This window comes from Pyrgilauda ruficollis, unplaced genomic scaffold (assembly GCF_017590135.1).
Source record: "Pyrgilauda ruficollis isolate IOZ18807 unplaced genomic scaffold, ASM1759013v1 scaffold110, whole genome shotgun sequence".
Taxonomy (NCBI): Eukaryota; Metazoa; Chordata; class Aves; order Passeriformes; family Passeridae; genus Pyrgilauda; species Pyrgilauda ruficollis.
In genome coordinates this window covers 646,853-663,528 of record NW_024509211.1, presented here as the reverse complement: position 1 = coordinate 663,528, position 16,676 = coordinate 646,853, and the positions used below count along the sequence as shown (strand labels likewise).

At 45.9% G+C, this 16,676-nt stretch overlaps 1 protein-coding gene across 1 annotated transcript in view; it reads right to left on the bottom strand.

Moving 5' to 3' along the window:
* The window catches only part of TMEM260 (transmembrane protein 260), a 57,377-nt gene that overhangs the window by 24,131 nt on the left and 16,570 nt on the right, over positions 1–16,676 (bottom strand). The window contains exons 3-4 of the mRNA XM_041476918.1: positions 3,746–3,777; positions 2,776–2,924 (exon numbers count right to left, since the gene is read on the bottom strand). Of these exons, the coding sequence (XP_041332852.1) occupies positions 2,776–2,924; positions 3,746–3,777 (181 nt within the window). The remainder of the gene's footprint in view (positions 1–2,775; positions 2,925–3,745; positions 3,778–16,676) is intronic.

The window sequence follows — 16,676 nt, the reverse complement described above, 5'->3', positions numbered from 1 at the left end:
AACAATCCAGGCTTAAAAAAATAATGTAATTAGAGGAGTAATATCATATATCACAACACAATAAAATTAACGAACAGACGTGATGCGGCGGCCGCTTCCTCTCGACCCCAGCGCGGAGCATCCCGCCAGCCATCACCTGGCAAAGGAGAAATCTGCTCAAGGAATAAATTCCACCCTAATCCCACACGTGCCACAACATCCCAAACACCACAGAGGGAACCACGACTCTTCTCCTGAAGCAATAAAATCATCCCGACCTGCCGAGGAATAAACTCCGGGAAATGACTCAAACAAAAAGAATCGATGGGGAAATTAATTTAAAAAAAAAAATTGTTTTAAAGGGAGAGATTTGCTGTATGGGGATGTTGGGAGGGAGGGAGGGAGGGAGGGAGGGAGGCACGGGGTGTGAGGGTAAACAGCAACGCTGCCCGGCTGGCGGGGAGAAAAGAAAGGTTTTAGAGGTTAAGTTCAGGTCAGACGACAAATGAAATCGTAACAACCCAACTGACATTGTATAATGTCTTCTTCACTCGATCAATAGGGCAGCGTCAGCCCCATTTCCATAGAGATGGCTTCCTCCCCGCTGGAGGGTGGCTATTGTTTGAGCAGGCAGATTTGCCACTTGAACCGTGTTGCTCCCGAAGGATGTGTACTTCATCAATTATTTGTACTCCTAACATCTACATATTTTCATATTAACATCCGCGTTTCACGCGGCAAGAGGAGCAGGTGCCGATTTTGCCACTGGTACCTCGTAGGGGTCACCCCATCAGATAATTTTATTTAAACACAAAAATAAGGGGGGATTTGATAGACCTGTTTAGTCCCTTTGTGAGGACGGACTAGCCCGGTTTAAAACACACCACACTACCCTCAGACAGCTACAGCTTCAAGCAGACAGTGAAACTGAACACTTTCTAATATTTTTCTTTTAAAATAAATAAATAAAAAAGCAATAATTTTTCTCTTTTTTTTTAGCCAAATGGATATCCCAAAAAATAAATCAATTTTAAGGTGCTTGAAATGAAAAATGTAACATTGTAATTTGGAAATAAAACCAACCTTACAATTGTTTAAAAAAAAAAAAAAAAGCAATTACTGTTAGGCTGAATAATTGATCCTGTCAGTATCTATGAAATAATTTCTGTAAGTCTTAATAGTTTTTATCATCTCTTGCTTCCACGTTTTCCGTTCCTTCATGCAAATTCTAAATTTGACAGAAGCACCGTCTTCCAAATCCAATTAAACACCAACAAAACACCTAAACCTTCAGAAGTGCTGAAGTAATTCCCAAAATAATTCTCAAATTTAGCCTGTCATTTCTCTCCTGTATCCTTATTTCTCTAAAGGAACGATTGCACCATTTCCAAAGCACAAAGCGGGCACCCAAGGAACTGTCACACACAAACTAAAAACTGCGAAAGATCTTCCAAATAACTGCAATAATGGGAATAACCACCACTAAAAAAGAAATCAGAACCAAATATAGAAAATCTTTAGCAACTGCTTGCAGGAGTTTTTCACAGAATGGAGCTGTGCTCTGATGCTGCACCGAGCGCTGTGCACGGGAGGGCAGCGCTACTTCCAGCTTCCCAAATAGGCTGTGAAATACAGGATATTAAATTAAATAACGCCGACTTAATTACATGTATTAGCCACCAGTGAAAGCAATCACTTTAAATGCCTACAGAAATATTTAGGAACTACTCAAGCAATTCCAGTAGGTGTGCTTTGGAGCTGATGCTACGTGCGAGGTGATGTGCAAAAAAGCAACTCCTCTTCAGCAGAGAAAGACGGACCCTGTGGAACAAAGTTGAAGCGAGCTCAGGGCTCTCAGCCTGTGCAGAATCTGCCCCCCACCACCTCCCCATTTATTCCTGCTTTTATTTCTAGGTTGCTGGGAATGTTTCCCTCAGGGGTGGCTCTGGAAACGGGTGGGAGAAAAGTGTTTTTGTCAAAATAATCCCGGTCGGGAAGCGCCCCGTCTCATCCCGAAGCGCCCCGATACCATTCGCAGCCTCAAAACGTGCCCTATTTTCCCTGCAAAAGAACATCAGAAATTGTTTATACGGGTTGCCATAATCCTCTCAAATATGGGTCAGGCTGAGGTTAAGAGCAGCCAGAACTTGCACATCAAAGACGAGCAGGGTTAACAAAAACCCCGCAACCACGTGAGCATCCCGATTGTTCCCTGTCCTCCCAAGGTTAGAGGTGCAGAGAGGAGGTTCCGGACATCCCCCCCAGCCCGGAGCTGCTCCAGGGAAAAGCAGGGATGCTCTCCCTGCTCCTTGGGTACCACGGGCAGGCAACTGCCCACCCACCTCCGCCGGGAGCTGCAATTAAACCAAGTTCACGGTTTCCCGATAGGTGAAGCTCATCCTGTTAATTTAAACAGACCATCTGCATCTTTCGAGAACGACAAACTTCATTAGTTCTGGTTAGTTAAACCGAGCGGTGATTTGTGATAATGAGCCTGAACAACCTGTCACGGCTGGGCAAGGGAAAGGGCGCACTTTTTATTATTGCTATTATTATTATTTAACAGAAAAGAAAACGGGGGGAAAAAAAATAAAAGAGGGGGAGGCTTTTGTGCGGGAAAGAAGGTCAAATTCAGATTAAGTTGCTGTTAGGTTAATCAGAGGAACTAATTAGGGAAGGGGGGGTGGGAAACGTCGGTCCGAAGGCCAGCAGGGAGCAGAGGGAGCCTTTGGGAATGTCCCGAGCCGCCAGGGAAGCACCACGAAGCCAAGGAAAAAGCACCCCCGAGGACTTTACCTGAAAACCGTGCAAAAAAGCAAAGAGGCAGCAGCTGCTCCCAGCAAGCCGCAGAGGAGATTGACTCGGAAGGCGGGGGAGCCGCCGGGCAGCCCCGTGGCCACTTTGGCCAGCAGCGTGAACAGGGGGTAGCCAGGAGGGTGGGCGACCTACGGACACAGGGACACGGGGTTGGAAAGGGGGAGAGGCTGGGAATGACAGCAGGGCAGCCCCGAGCGGCTCCACTCCCCGAGCCACCCTCGGTGCCCACCCCAACCCTCGGTACCCATCCCAAATCCCCATACCCATCCCAAATCCCCACACCCACCCCAACCCCCAGTGCCCATCCCAAATCCCTATACCCACCCCAAACCCCGGTACCCATCCCGACCCCACCAAGATTTTTTCCTCAGTGGATCTGTCTCCACGCCTCGCCCATAATAATACGGCAGCGAGGAAAAGGAGGTGCCACGTTTCATTAACGTGCCTTAAAGGGCTCCTTGTTTGGGTTCACAGTATATTAGGGTCATTCAAAAGGCTGTTGTTTTTTTTTTTTTTTTCTTTTTTTAAAAAAAAAGCAGCTTCTCAACTATTTTATTGGTTAGCAAGTTGAAAGACCACACTGCTATCGGATTACCACCGCGCTGACAGTCCTAAGGTCTTGCCTAAAGGGATCATGCACCATAATAAAGTTTATTAAATAATAAAACTTATTAAAATTGTTAACCCGATTTATTTTATTCTCCCCAGCTTATACAAAATTTGGGTTGATAATAAGCCAGCTACTGTATATACAGTAAAGCCTTTGCTTTATAATTTAGTTTAATTGGATTTAAAACTTGAAGTAAATTGTCGCGTGCTGTACTTATAAGTTAGTAAAAACTGTGGTTTGAAAATAAATTAATCTACTTTACTCCATGCTTAATTAAACTTCCTTAATTCCTAAAACTGTTAATGAGAGCATTGATTAAACAATAAAACTAATACTTACTCCAAGCTCATATGCGGCTGTGATCAGCTCCCCTGTGAAAAAATAATGTAAAACCAATAATTACTATTAGGAAATGACACTCCTCCAAAGTTTTCAAAATCCAAATGCTTGCATTGGGGTTTTGCATTAATTTGACTGGATAAAACTGTAAATCTGTGGAGATTTAACAGCATGAAATTTTCTAAGAATATTTTCTCCCTCTGATGTCATTGCACAAAATATCTTTTGTATGTTTTTCGCGAGACTTTTATGAACAGATAAGTGAAAATATAGGTAGGCTCGGGCAAAGAATGGCCTGAGACACTCAAAATGCAGATGTTTCTGTGTGTGTATTTTTAATTTAAAACCATCTGACTCAATAACTTTCAAGCACTGCAGTTTGCAACGCTTAAGCTGCATTGTCTGTTCAACAACCCAGTTGTTTGTCAAAAAAAAATAATTATAGAAACCAACACAAAACCAGAGCTTCACAGTTTTTAAAAAGAAATATAATCACTGATCGTGCAAATCTGCATCCATTTAACTGGCAAGGTTGCTCTCTCTTGATGCTAAAGCAATTCTGCTTCACAAGTAATTATTTTACCTGTCAGTGGATTCTGCACCCAGCTCCCAATAGAAACAACATTGAGATTTTGCATTTTGTTTGTATTTTATGCCAGGACAAATAACTGCCACAAAAAGACCCACATTAGCAGAACAGCTGGCATTTTTAGAGCACTTGACACTGGAGCATTTTGCAGCAAACTCTCCTGAACAGCATACATTGAATATATTCAATAAGAACAACACGTTCAGGGAGAAACAAAATTAAAAATTACAGCTGGTTTTCCTTCTTTCCCTCAAATTTCATAATCCAATTTTACTGTCCTGTTAATTTTGCAAGCACCAAGGTCATGGCAGCATTGTTAGATAGGAAAGGGACAAACGAAGGGCGCTGGTGGCTTTAAATGCTAAATTAACAATATTTTAAATTTCTGTACAGTCACATCCTCACCACACCATGCAAAGGGGGGCAGGGGGGATTGTACAAATGGCACCTTTAAATCCTGACAACCAGGATTTAAAGCAAAATGCAGTAAATGCTGCATTTTAAAATGAAGATTCAAGTCAACCCATTACTGCTGGTGACAACTTCCGCAGAATTAGAGCTGTTGGCTGGGGCCAAACCTGCCACTTCCTGCACCAAAACCTCTCAGACACGGACCTCCTGCCCTTGCAAACACTGGCTATTCCTATTTTAGGAAAATTTCACCCTGCACTGCAAAACAGCCCCCAAAAAGTGGATGCAAGGGGAAAACATCCATCCCAATTCTGAGCCCTTCAGAGTTCAGCAGCTCCAACATTTCCAGGGCACGGTGAGGCTGGGAAGGGATAAATCCTCCTGTACACAGCAAAGGATGGTGACAATAAAGCAAACCCTAAATTTGGCACTGTGGGGTTCCCCAGTGTGCAGCAGCTGGTGATGCCCATCACCCACCACACTCCGGGGATTTTCCTCCACTAAAATCCTCCTGGGATGCAGCAATATGTGCATCTAAAAAAGCAAAAATTTAACTTCATTCACATTGCTGTGACATTTATATCAAAGGCAAGAATAACCTCAAAGAAACACAGCCACAAATCAATCAGGAAGCTGCAAAAATAATTTAAATAAACCACTGGTGGAATCCATTGCCAGGCTTTGAAAGACAACAGCACAACTTTGCCTTGTAAGAATTAAGGGAAAAATAAAACCAAAAAGACCTGCAAAAGATAAGCTCACAGGCTGCAGGCCTGTTGAATTCCAGTGGGAAAATCAAAATAAGAACATAACAGCCACTACTCTGGATAAGGTTAATTCTCCATCTCCCACCCACACACCTGAGCATCCCTTACAGCCTCCCTGGGCTGGAGGAGTGAGGAGCACTGATATTAAATAACAAAAATCACAGAGGAACAACTACAGCACCTTCAAACTTGGTTTCAGTGTCTTGTAAGACAGAATGACCTGTAGCATTTTCAGGCACTGGCTCAAAATGAAATGTTTATTCCCTCCATCTCCACAGGGCCAGGAGCTGGACTGGATCCTTTTGGGTCCCTTTTAATTCAGAATATTCTGTGACTGAGCTGGACTCGATCCTTGTGGGTCCCTTTTAATTCAGAATGTTCTGTGATTCCTGATGTAAACAGGGAGTTTCTGACTGCCCCATAAAGGTGTTCAGGCAACAGGCCCAATGCTGCCTGAACTCTGATTTATTCCCAGCAAGTTTGGGAGCTGATGTTTGAAACGTCACAGAGAACATTTGGTTGGTTTCTTTTTTATCTGATCCCTTTTTAAGCTGTTTTAACATCTGTGGACATTCAGAATTATAATTTCTGAATTATAATTCCATCTCCCCCTATTATTCTCTCATTCATTTCTTTATTCTAACACTAAGTAACACGAGCAAACTGCCTGTGGAAATACCACCTGTCTTGGACATTTTTGGATTACTGCAAACTTTGGGAACAATTAAAAATACAGACAGCTTAAAAAATAAAATAAAATAAAATAAAATAAAATAAAATAAAATAAAATAATAAAATACTAGGCTCCCTGCCTGGAAGCAGATACAGCAAATCCTTAAGCAGCTCTTCACTCACACAAGTGGCCTCAGTGCTTTTGGTGGCACAAGTTTCAGGCACAGGCAAATCAAACCCCTCGAGCAGGGCCATGCACAGACATTCCAGAGACTCCAGCTGAGGTATTCCATGCTCAAGCCATGAGAAACCAGGGGAAATAATGCCCAAAAAAGTCCTGACACTGTGATGGGACACGATGCTGGCTGGGACAGGCACAAGGGGACAGCAGGGATGAGGCTGTGTCTGCTCAGTCCCAGTGAACACATGGAAGGCAGGCAGCAAATTTCGAAGATAATTCAAAAAATAAAGAAATAAGGAGAGACAAGGAGCAAGGTCACAGGGCTGGTCAGAGGATTCTGTCCTGAGGAATTTGCTCTAACACCACAATAACCTGTGGAAAGTGGGGTGAACCCATGGGCTGTTTGGCTGCTTGCTCTGTCTACTGGGATAATTCACATCAAACAAAAAATCAAATCCCAGAATCCATCCATGCCACCATCAGGAGAACCTGCATCCCTCTCTGCAAAGGCTGCTCATTCTTATTTGCATCCCACAGGGAGAATCCAGGCTCAAGCACAATTAAGAACCAGGCTCCTGAGGCTTCATGCAGCATGAAAAGCTCAGAGCACAGGGTGCTTTCCACAGACAAAAAAATAGGCAAAAATTATAATAAAAGCCAAAATGGTAGCAACTGTAAATATATCAATCATGACATATTAATTAATAGACCCAGAAGGAGCAAACCCAGCCCTTTCAGTAACTTGGGAGCAGAAGCAAAAGCCATCAGGATGCACATGGCCAGCCTGGCCAGTGACTCTCTCTCTCTCCACACATCCTGAGCCTGTAAAATACATGAATCCATTAAAATGCCATTTATTTAGAAGGAATTTCATGCACAGCTTGGATTTGAAATCACTGATGACCAAGAGGCACAGCATTAAGCAGAGCCACTGAACTGTTCTGGGATGACACAAAGAAAGTATCCTGGACACTTGTTCCATTAAATAAAAATTATCAACATATTCCCAAGAAAAACCAAGCCACACATCCATTCCATCTCCAAACCACACACACAAAATCAAAGTATTTTTAAAGCAAGAACAGGTTAAATCAGTAAAACCAGGGAAGGACCAAACAGGAGAACTCAGTCCCCCTGTGGGATCAGCAGTGCCAAACACCAAAATTCAGACAGTCTGGCACTGCCAGGAAGCTGCACTTGCAGACAGGCAGATCCAAAGATTTCCCAGGACAGTGACAGTCCAAGCAGTGACAGCACAGCTGGCAGGATGGCACATCTGTCCCCTAAAGCCACCAGCTGTCCCCCGGCTAAATCCTTCTCTGAAAGGCTCAAACACAGGCGAACCATCATGGGGTGGCCCGAGGGCACCAGCCCCGGGGGGACCTTGCTGTGCTGACCCCTCTGGGTCACTGCCCCAGCCCCGAGGGGTGCACACCCCAGGGCAGGGTGTCCCTGCTGCACCCCCCTGTGGGGCCACTGCCCCTCTGGGGAGCTTTAAAGGCACCAGCCCCAATGGGGTGAGCGCCCCAAAAGTGGCTGCACTGCACCAGTGGCTACGGGGACCTAATGGGACCAGCAACCCCATGGGGTGACAGCGATGCACCCGTGCCTTTGGGATGAGCATATAAGGATGCTCATCCTAAAGGTGACAGGTGACAGTGAAGTACCACCCCCCGGCTACGGGGACCTAATGGGACCAGCAACCCCATGGGGTGGCACCAATCCCTGTAGGATAACAATCCCTGTAGGATAACAGCAACCATATGGAGTGACAATGAAATACCAGCCCCTATAGGATGAGCTTAAGGCCGGGCGACCGGGCGGGACCAACGCGCGCGGGAGGGACGGGCCGAAACCACCGCGGAGAGGCGGGGGGAGGAGGGGACCGGTGCGCGTCCTGCCTTTGCCTTGCTCCTGGATCATCCCTTCAGGACGAGGTTTTTTAAGGATCAGCTCCTTCTGGCCGCTCTCAGATACATCAAAGCCATGCTCGGACAGTGCTGGGTGCAGGCTGCAGCCCCTCCACCACAGCCCCAGTGTGCCCATACACAAATAATAAAGATTTAACTCCAGGATGGGGTGGCACAAGATGCTGGTGAAGGAAAAGATTGAAGGTGTCAGCGCACGGATTATTAAAAGCGGCGATTCCCGCTGCGGGAAGCAGTTAAGGAAGGCAAATAGCATCCCGAGACCTATCGATAGAGGACTAAAACACATCCGTGGAAATCATTATGGGATTGTACGAAAGAGCGGCGAGGCCATACCTGCAGAATTGAGACAGATTAAAGAGAGGCTTTTGAATACAAATGAAAAAGGTATAGGAGAGGGTAACGAGGATAATAAACAGCCTTATGGATTAGATCTAAGTGGAGACGTTAGAAAATTAGGTTTGCATTTATTAAGGAAAAAAGAGCAGGATTAAGGGCTGACACAACTGAGGGAACGTGCGTCGTGTTCTGGGGGCTGGAGAAGCTGCTGCCGAAGGGCTCCGCTGAAACAGCGGCACAAAACCCCTGGAAGATGAAACTAAGGGAGGCATTAAGGGAATTCTGGGGTCCCCAGCACAGCTGGGACATCGAGCTGCTGGAGCGAGTCCTTAGGAGGCCACCAAGATGGTTTGAGGGATGGAGCCCCTCTGCTGTGGGGAAAGGCTGGGAGAGCTGGGGTGCTCAGAGGAGGCTTTGGGGTCACCTCACTGTGGCCTTCCCGTGCCTGAAGGGGCTCCAAGGGAGCACAGAGGGACTTTTCCCAAGAGCATGGAGTGACAGGACACGAGGGAATGGCTTCAGACTAGAAGAGAGTAGGTTTAGATGGGATATTGGGAAAAAATCCTTGCCTGTGAGGGTGGGCAGGCCCTGGCACAGGGTGCCCAGAGAAGCTGTGGCTGTCCTGGTTCCCTGGAAGTGTTCCAGGCTGGGTTGGACAGGCCTTGGAACAACCTGGGACAGTGGAAGGTGTCCCTGCCCTTGGGTTTTGGCGTCCCTTCCCACCCAAGCCATCTACGACTTTATGAATTTAGGGAAGCTCTGGGCACTCGGCCGGGCCGTACAGAAAAGCTGAAGTTTTCACCCACCAGAAGTCCCTTGGAGGAGCTGGTGTTGGAGCGTGAGCACCACCTGGGCCCAGCAGCTGCCTCCCATCCCAAAGGGAACCTCCCGGCTCCATGGTGACCGAGAGCTTCCAGGGACCCAACTCCTTGGCAGGTTTCTGCCCTTGTTGGCTGAGCACCATCGGGGAGAGGAAAAAGACACGTTCCAATGCTCCGCCAGCCATTGTCACTATGGAAATGAGCGGGATCATTGTTCCTGCTCCCGTTGGGGCTCCTAAAATGTAATTTTAGCAGCAAAGTGCGCAGCCTGTGTGTGAAAGCAGGCTGGTGGCGAGGCTCTTTATCCGGAGCATGGCTTTTTTCTTTGCCGTATTTTTCCTTCTTTGTGTTTCCCTTGGAAAAGGCATCCAAAGACAAATGTGAGCCGTGGCTGATTACAATTATATTGATGGGGGAGGTAGCAATTTACGGGCAAATATCGAAACGTGGAAGAATGGCTGGTAATAATAGGGTGAGGACAAACTGTTCTTTAATTGTCCTGCAAGTTGTTTTATATCTTTGTCATGCAGAAGCTGGAACTTTTAGGGTGCCAGTGACAAAGTACTTTGCTGTAATGTGGTAGGGCAGGCTCACAGCAGCCTTTATCTTACTGAATAACTACCACCATTTCAAAGGCTGGGATTACAGGCACACTTTATGTTGAAAAGGGGAATTTACATGTTTCTTCTGTAAGCAGAAATCTATTAATTTGTGAGATTTGCCTCCCCTTTCTTCATCAGCCATGACCCAGGGGTTCGACCGAGACAGGAAGGACACAAAAACCTCCTTTTTTTGTTGTTTTTTATGGACAGGTAAGATATTTTTTGGCTGTTTTCACCCACGCTCTGGAAACTGGGAGTTATCCAAACCCAAGTTAGATTCACCTCACCACAGAGCGATCCCCTTGGCTTTCTCAAAGCTTTGAGTGTGTGCTCAACAGCAACTAAAAAAAAAAAAAAAAAAGTCTTACTTCAGAAAAAACCCAAACCACTGGGGCAAGTGGAAAGCCTTTGAAAGACGGCCTCGTGCTACACAGAGTGATTTATTTCTAAAAAATCCTTGGAACTTGTAGCACGAGAGCATACTCTAGTGGCAACCGAGCAAAGAAAGTGCTCCGGTTTGTGCAGTGTCTTGATGATAAGACACCTCTCACCTTTCTTCGAGAGGCTTTTCCTCTCCTATCTCCTCCAGCTCCACGCTCAGTGCTCAGCCTGACAGGAAATACCCAAGGCAGGCAGAGAAAATAAACAGGAACTGCTAGAAGTAATTTTAAAAACACAGCTTGAGAACGTATCTCCCCAAAATGACTGTGTACTTAGAGAGTTGTCTTTTTACCAGGCTCTGTTGCAGATTTTCTCCTGAGAGACACAGTTTAGAGGAGGCAGGAGATAGGAAAAGGGAGAATAATACTTAAAGCAAATTCTATTCACCCATGGCAGTGTCATTACAAACTTGAATGAGCACAGTTATTGCAAATAAATAAAAACAATAGACCAGAACCAGTTTTACATAAGAAAATACTGAAATACCATTCAATTAGTCCTAAGCTTTAGTTAAACCTTTTCTTTTGCCCATCAGGTGATAAGGTTAATACAGAAAGCACTCAACTGCTGTACTCGTGTAACAACAGTCAGCACCCATTTAATGAACTTACATGTACACACATTTAGCAAAGCCTCAATATTGTCAGCACTGGGCTGGCACAGAATTTTAATGGCAAAGTAGCCAGCCCAGGCTTCATTCTAAACAATATCCCCATGCAAGGAGAGCAGGTCCTCATGGGGACCACCAGCAATACAAAGAAGCACAGCTCCTATATTTAAACAAGAATTTTGGCAGAATTTCCACCTGTGATGTATGGCTGCCCGCAAAGCAGAGAAAGGAGGTTATGTTGCTTTTATTTGGTTTTAAGTTGCTTGACTAAGCTGCTTTTTATGACTTGTTTCTTGAGGGGGGCAAGACCAGGCTCCCATATCCCAGCTACAGCAACGTGGCTGCACTGGACATGGTGCAGAGGGAGTTTCCAAGGGGAATAAAGTGGAATAAAAGCATACTTGGTCCAGAGAACATCCTGTTGTCCCTGGACATGTGCTGGAACCCTGGATGCTGAGAATTTTAAACTTTCTGTGCTGAAGGGCACAGACCCACAAGAAAAAACTATATTTTACCTGAGGCCATGAAGAAGGCTTCCAAAATTGATTGATAGCACTGGGATTATGGGTGTGTAGTTTGATTAGAAGTGTGTAATATCACAGGGTGGAAAACTTAGAGTTTAAGGTTTTAGAATATAGCAATTTATGTGGGGCAAGATGGAGGTTTTAGGGGAGTGGCTGGGTGTTCTTCTTCAACTTCTTCTTCCTTCTTCTCCGTGGGTTTGGGTGCTATTTTTTGATTGGACAGAAAAGTCTGCATTGCGGAATCGGAGTGATTAGTTATTGGGCTAAAAGTGAAAATAATTTAGGTGTCATTTCTTAATTGGATAGTTTAGCCTTAAAAGACCTTGTATAGAAAGGTAGTTAGCCATTTTGTAGCTTGTTAGTAGAATGCTGTAGAATTCACAACAGATAAGAAATAATAAACACCTGAGCCTGAACACAAAATACTGTCTCGAGAGCTTCAATCCCAACATGGACAGAGGCAGAAAAGAGAAGCCAAAAACCAGCAGACATGGGATTCTCTCTGCCCCATCCTGCAAAAGCACATTTTCAAGGTACATCCAGCCATGAAGGACATGCCTGGATGTGGCTGGTCACCCAAAGCATGTGGGGAACCTCTGTGCTGGTTCCTTGTGTTCTCCCTGGCCATCCAAGGGATCCAGATTCATGCACTTCACATCCACCAGGAAACCCCCAGTGCCTTGTGAACCCCTCAAAATTCAAAAGAAAGATAAAGATCTCCCAGGTGAAAAGGGGTCAGAGGTCTGGGAGAAGACAGGGGCTCAGTTCCATAGGAAAACAGATTTGGTTCCACTGATGCCAGGACAGCAGCAGTGTTCTTTGTTTCAAAGCTCAGCTTAATTTTTTTCCCCAAGTAGGAAAATGGACTGAACTAATTTCCCCATGTTTCTTTGCTCAGTTTTTAATTTCCCCATTTCTTGTTTCCCACAGTTTTGCACCTTTGTCAGAAAGGCTTTATTGACTTGTAGGAGATTCCAATCTCTTCCTGCACCAATCTCAGTGGCCTCCCAGCTGATTTTTTGTCACACTTAGCAGTCATGGATCCCATTTGTCTCAGCTGGTTTTCCCAGAACTCTGACAGTCATCTCTATGTTTTCACACCTGATTTCCTTGAACTAATATTATTTATTTATCCCCATGCCTTATTGGCAGTGCCTGATCTGCACCGTGACTCCACCACCACTTCCCAGATCGTCTTCTCTGGCTGCTGCACCAGTTGAGGGCCTTGTTCCCTTCATCCCTGAGCTGCTCCATTACTCTCTGGTAAGTGTTTGGAAAAAGGGAACATTTTTTACTAATTTACACATTTTCATCCTTATTTTAGTTACAGGTGTAGGACATCAATTTCTAGCCCATACCCTGGTGGCCAAACTCACAAGCTGGCCCAAGAAATGCCAATACACACCACATGGCTGAAAATCTGTACCAGCAAATCAGGGTTTAAAACTCTTATTTCTTCACGTTTGCTCACAGGTCCAATAAAACTCATCAAGGAACTCATTTAGGTAAGAATTTTTTACATTCCATCAGTCCTCTCTGTTTCGTTCCCATTTCTTTAAGCTTCTCTCAGAATTGTGTCAACTGAGGATCACATTCAGGGAATTTGCACAAAGGATGTCAAGTAAGACAGGAACTGTACCCTCCAAAATTGCTTTCTGTACCTGGTTTAACCTGTGTTTTCCTGCCTGGCCCCACCATATCTTTGTTGTGTTCCTCCATGGAACAAATCCTTGGTGCTGCTACTCATGGTTAAGCTACCCCAGGTTGTCTTTTATTCCAGTTGGAAATTGATGCAGCTCCAGAGTCAGCTCCAAAACCTGTGTACTCCCACAGGGTTTTTTTATTAATCTCATTCTGGTAAGATTGTGATAGGAACCTTTCCTCCTCCCCCTGTTCTGCATAGAGGAGGCCACAGACAAGGACTGTGGTGTGTTGATACGTGGCCAAAATGAACTTGTGGAGATGCTGAGCAGCAGGTAGTGTTGGAGTGGAGAAGAGATGGTGGCTTGCCCCATCCCTGGAAGTGTCCAAGGCCAGCTTGGACAGGGCTTGGAGCACCCTGGGATAGTGGAAGGTGTCCCTGCCCATGGCAGGGGTGGAATGAGATGAGCTTTAAGGTCCCAACCCAAACCATTCTGGGATTCCATGATTCCCATTTCCCTGTATCCAAGCAGCCCTGCTAATGGAGCTGTGCCATCATGCAGGACGTGCCATTTTGTGGATAGCTCACATTACCTGGAGTTTATTGCCTCCAATGTAATAAATCCAAGTTTTGGAGGGAAGAGAACAGGAAGGTCAACCCCTGGATAGGATTTTGAGTTGGGCTGAGTTGGCTGGTTTGCTTTTCCCAGGCTGATCCCTGGCTCGGCCCTAGTTCCTGTCCCAGGGGGTGACAGTCCCAGAGCTGCTGCTTTTATTACACAGGAGCCGAACACAATATTCTTCTTACACTCACAGTAATGGCTGAACTATATAAGCATAAACCTCACAAAAAATTCAGGCTAGGACAGTGGGTTTCTCCATAGCCTCAAAAAACAAGCCAAACCTCAGGCATGTTTCCTTCAGCATGCTGGTGGCTGACAGGAGCATGTTCCAGCTCAGCAGCATCCCCAGAGCTCAGCTGGAATTTTACCCTCCAGCTGAGGGTAATCTCCTGAACCTGCTCCATCCCCTCATTTCAAGGTCTGCACAGGTCCTGCAGTTGTTCTCCTCAGAGGTCAGGAAGCACAAAAACAGAATCAGGATACTTTGGCTCCATCTCCATTTCCTGTGGAAGGCCAGGCTAGGAAACAGATTAAATGGATTACATTAAATCCAGATTAAATCCTGGCGTATTCCCAGACCTGGCTTGCCCATTCACATCACCAGTTGTTCAGCACCCATGTGGCCAGAGCACTCCATGGGAAATCCATGGCCAAACCAGCTACCTTGTGAGAGATGTTGTGGGAAGGACCCCAAAATCTTCATGGAATGGTTTGGGTTGGAAGAGACCTTAAAGCCCATCTCATTCCACACCTTGCCATGGGCAGGGACACCTCCCACTAAGCCAAGTTGCTCCAAATCCCATCCCATAAAGAGACAAATCTTGCAATCTGCTACTGCCCAATCATGGATTTGAGGTAAAATGAGCCTTCCCTGAGCATCTTTTTAACACCAAATGCTGACAATCACAAGAAAACAACATTTAACATAAAGCCAAGGGCAGCTTCTATAGGACAGTGCCTGAAGTTGCCGCAGCTTCTAATTTAGGAGCCTCAGACTTCCCCTCCTCTGCTTTCTGTCATCTGGCATTTGCAGGCTCCTCTCAAGCCACAATGAGAAAAATGCATCTCATTTTTCAAAGGCCAGAACTGCTGGTGCAGAAAATAGCAAAGTGCAAGGGGCTGAGCTCTGCTTCTGCCTCCACTGGGATAAATCCAGCTTCCCTCACTGCCTTCAGCTGACTTACTCCCCTTTTGGTGTAACCCAAAGCAGAATTTGCCTCTTGATGTTTTTCCATGGCATTAAGGCCTTTAAGGAAAATCCTACAAAAAGATTTAGGCGCAAACAAAATCTCCTGCTTTCCACAAATCTGCCTGAACTTACACTGCAAAGGGAAGCACAGGGGAACTGAAGCCTCTTGCAGGGGACAGGGGACTCTCCAGCAGGGTCAGCTGTGCATATATTTACACATGATATTAGCAGGAAAAAAAGGCAAAATGGGTGCACAGTGACCCAAGGTGGACCAAATGTTCTGTGCTATCATTCCTGCTGGAGTCAAAGGCCTTGTGGGCTGGGGCCTTGATAAGCCTGGTGAGCTAATGAGCGACAGCTTAATCAGCACAGATAATTCTTCTGCAATACAGGAGGCAATTGCAGCCTTTTTTCCTGTTTTCTAGGAACCTTGTGGATTTTTTCAGTCACAAATATGAGATAATGCCGTACAACTTGACCTTCCCAAACAAAGCTTTTGCAGAATAATATGCACTGGTATTCATGAATATCAGCTTATCTGGGCTGGGTTTTTGTCCACTGTAGCTGACCAGCTGGTAAGAACACCAGGAAAACTAAGAAAAACCTTTAAATTCATTTGATTTCTCTACATATGGATGACATTCATTGGGTGCTGAGTTCAAGGAGTCACTCCTGTTATTTCCTGGGAGACAGCAAGCATGGAGATATCTGTGGGGTCTCATCTCTTACCTACCCAGAAATGACCCAGCTCTGCAGCACCTTTGGGGAAGCTAAACACCACGAGCTCTGCATAACCCATCCTTTCACCTGGCACTTTTTACCCCTGTGCTGGCCAAAACCGCACCTGTGAGAGGCTTCCAGGAGGACCCCCAGAAACAGCTGTTGTGTCTGGAAGCTGGAGACAAAGAGGCTCTGCTCAGACACCCCCTCAGAGTTAGAAAAGGCCGTGGCAGAGCAGGAGGAAGGCAGGACAGTCTGCAGACCCCAGGGTGGCCGCCTCGAACCGCTGCGTTCCCCCAGACAAAATGTGTCACCAGTCCAGATTGGAGGGTGGGGGATATCCTGTCTCCCACCTCCTTTGGCTGGCTTGAAATTTCCCCTGACTGGAATTAAAATAAAGAGTCAGGATGGTGTGTTGCCAGGTTCCCTCGGTGGTGGTCAAACAGGAGCGGCTGCCCATCCCCGCCCCTCGCTCGTTTGTTTGTGCCTGTAATCACTGGATTTCCCAGCTGGTCTTCCAGCCCAGGACCTGCTTAACTCCAGTCAATAAACACGAGTAGGGGAATTTGGTCCAAGCAGGCAGGTGCAGTGGCTGGATAGCTTGTGGATTTCCCTTCTGCCACCAAACAACAGTTACTGCGCATATGTTGGGAAGATAAAGCCTTGTTTGCTGTCAGAGGGGGAAAAGGCAGAGGCTCCCTGCAATTCCTGATGTCCAGGAGATGTGAGAGAGAAAGGTGTGTGTGAAAATAAGGGAGGATGCTCTCCCAGCAGCTGAGGAGTGAAAGCTGAAGCATTTTGATCTCAAATTCTTGCCAACAGGAAACATCAGTCATGGAGTTACATCTGTGTCCAGCACTGATGGGAGCATTA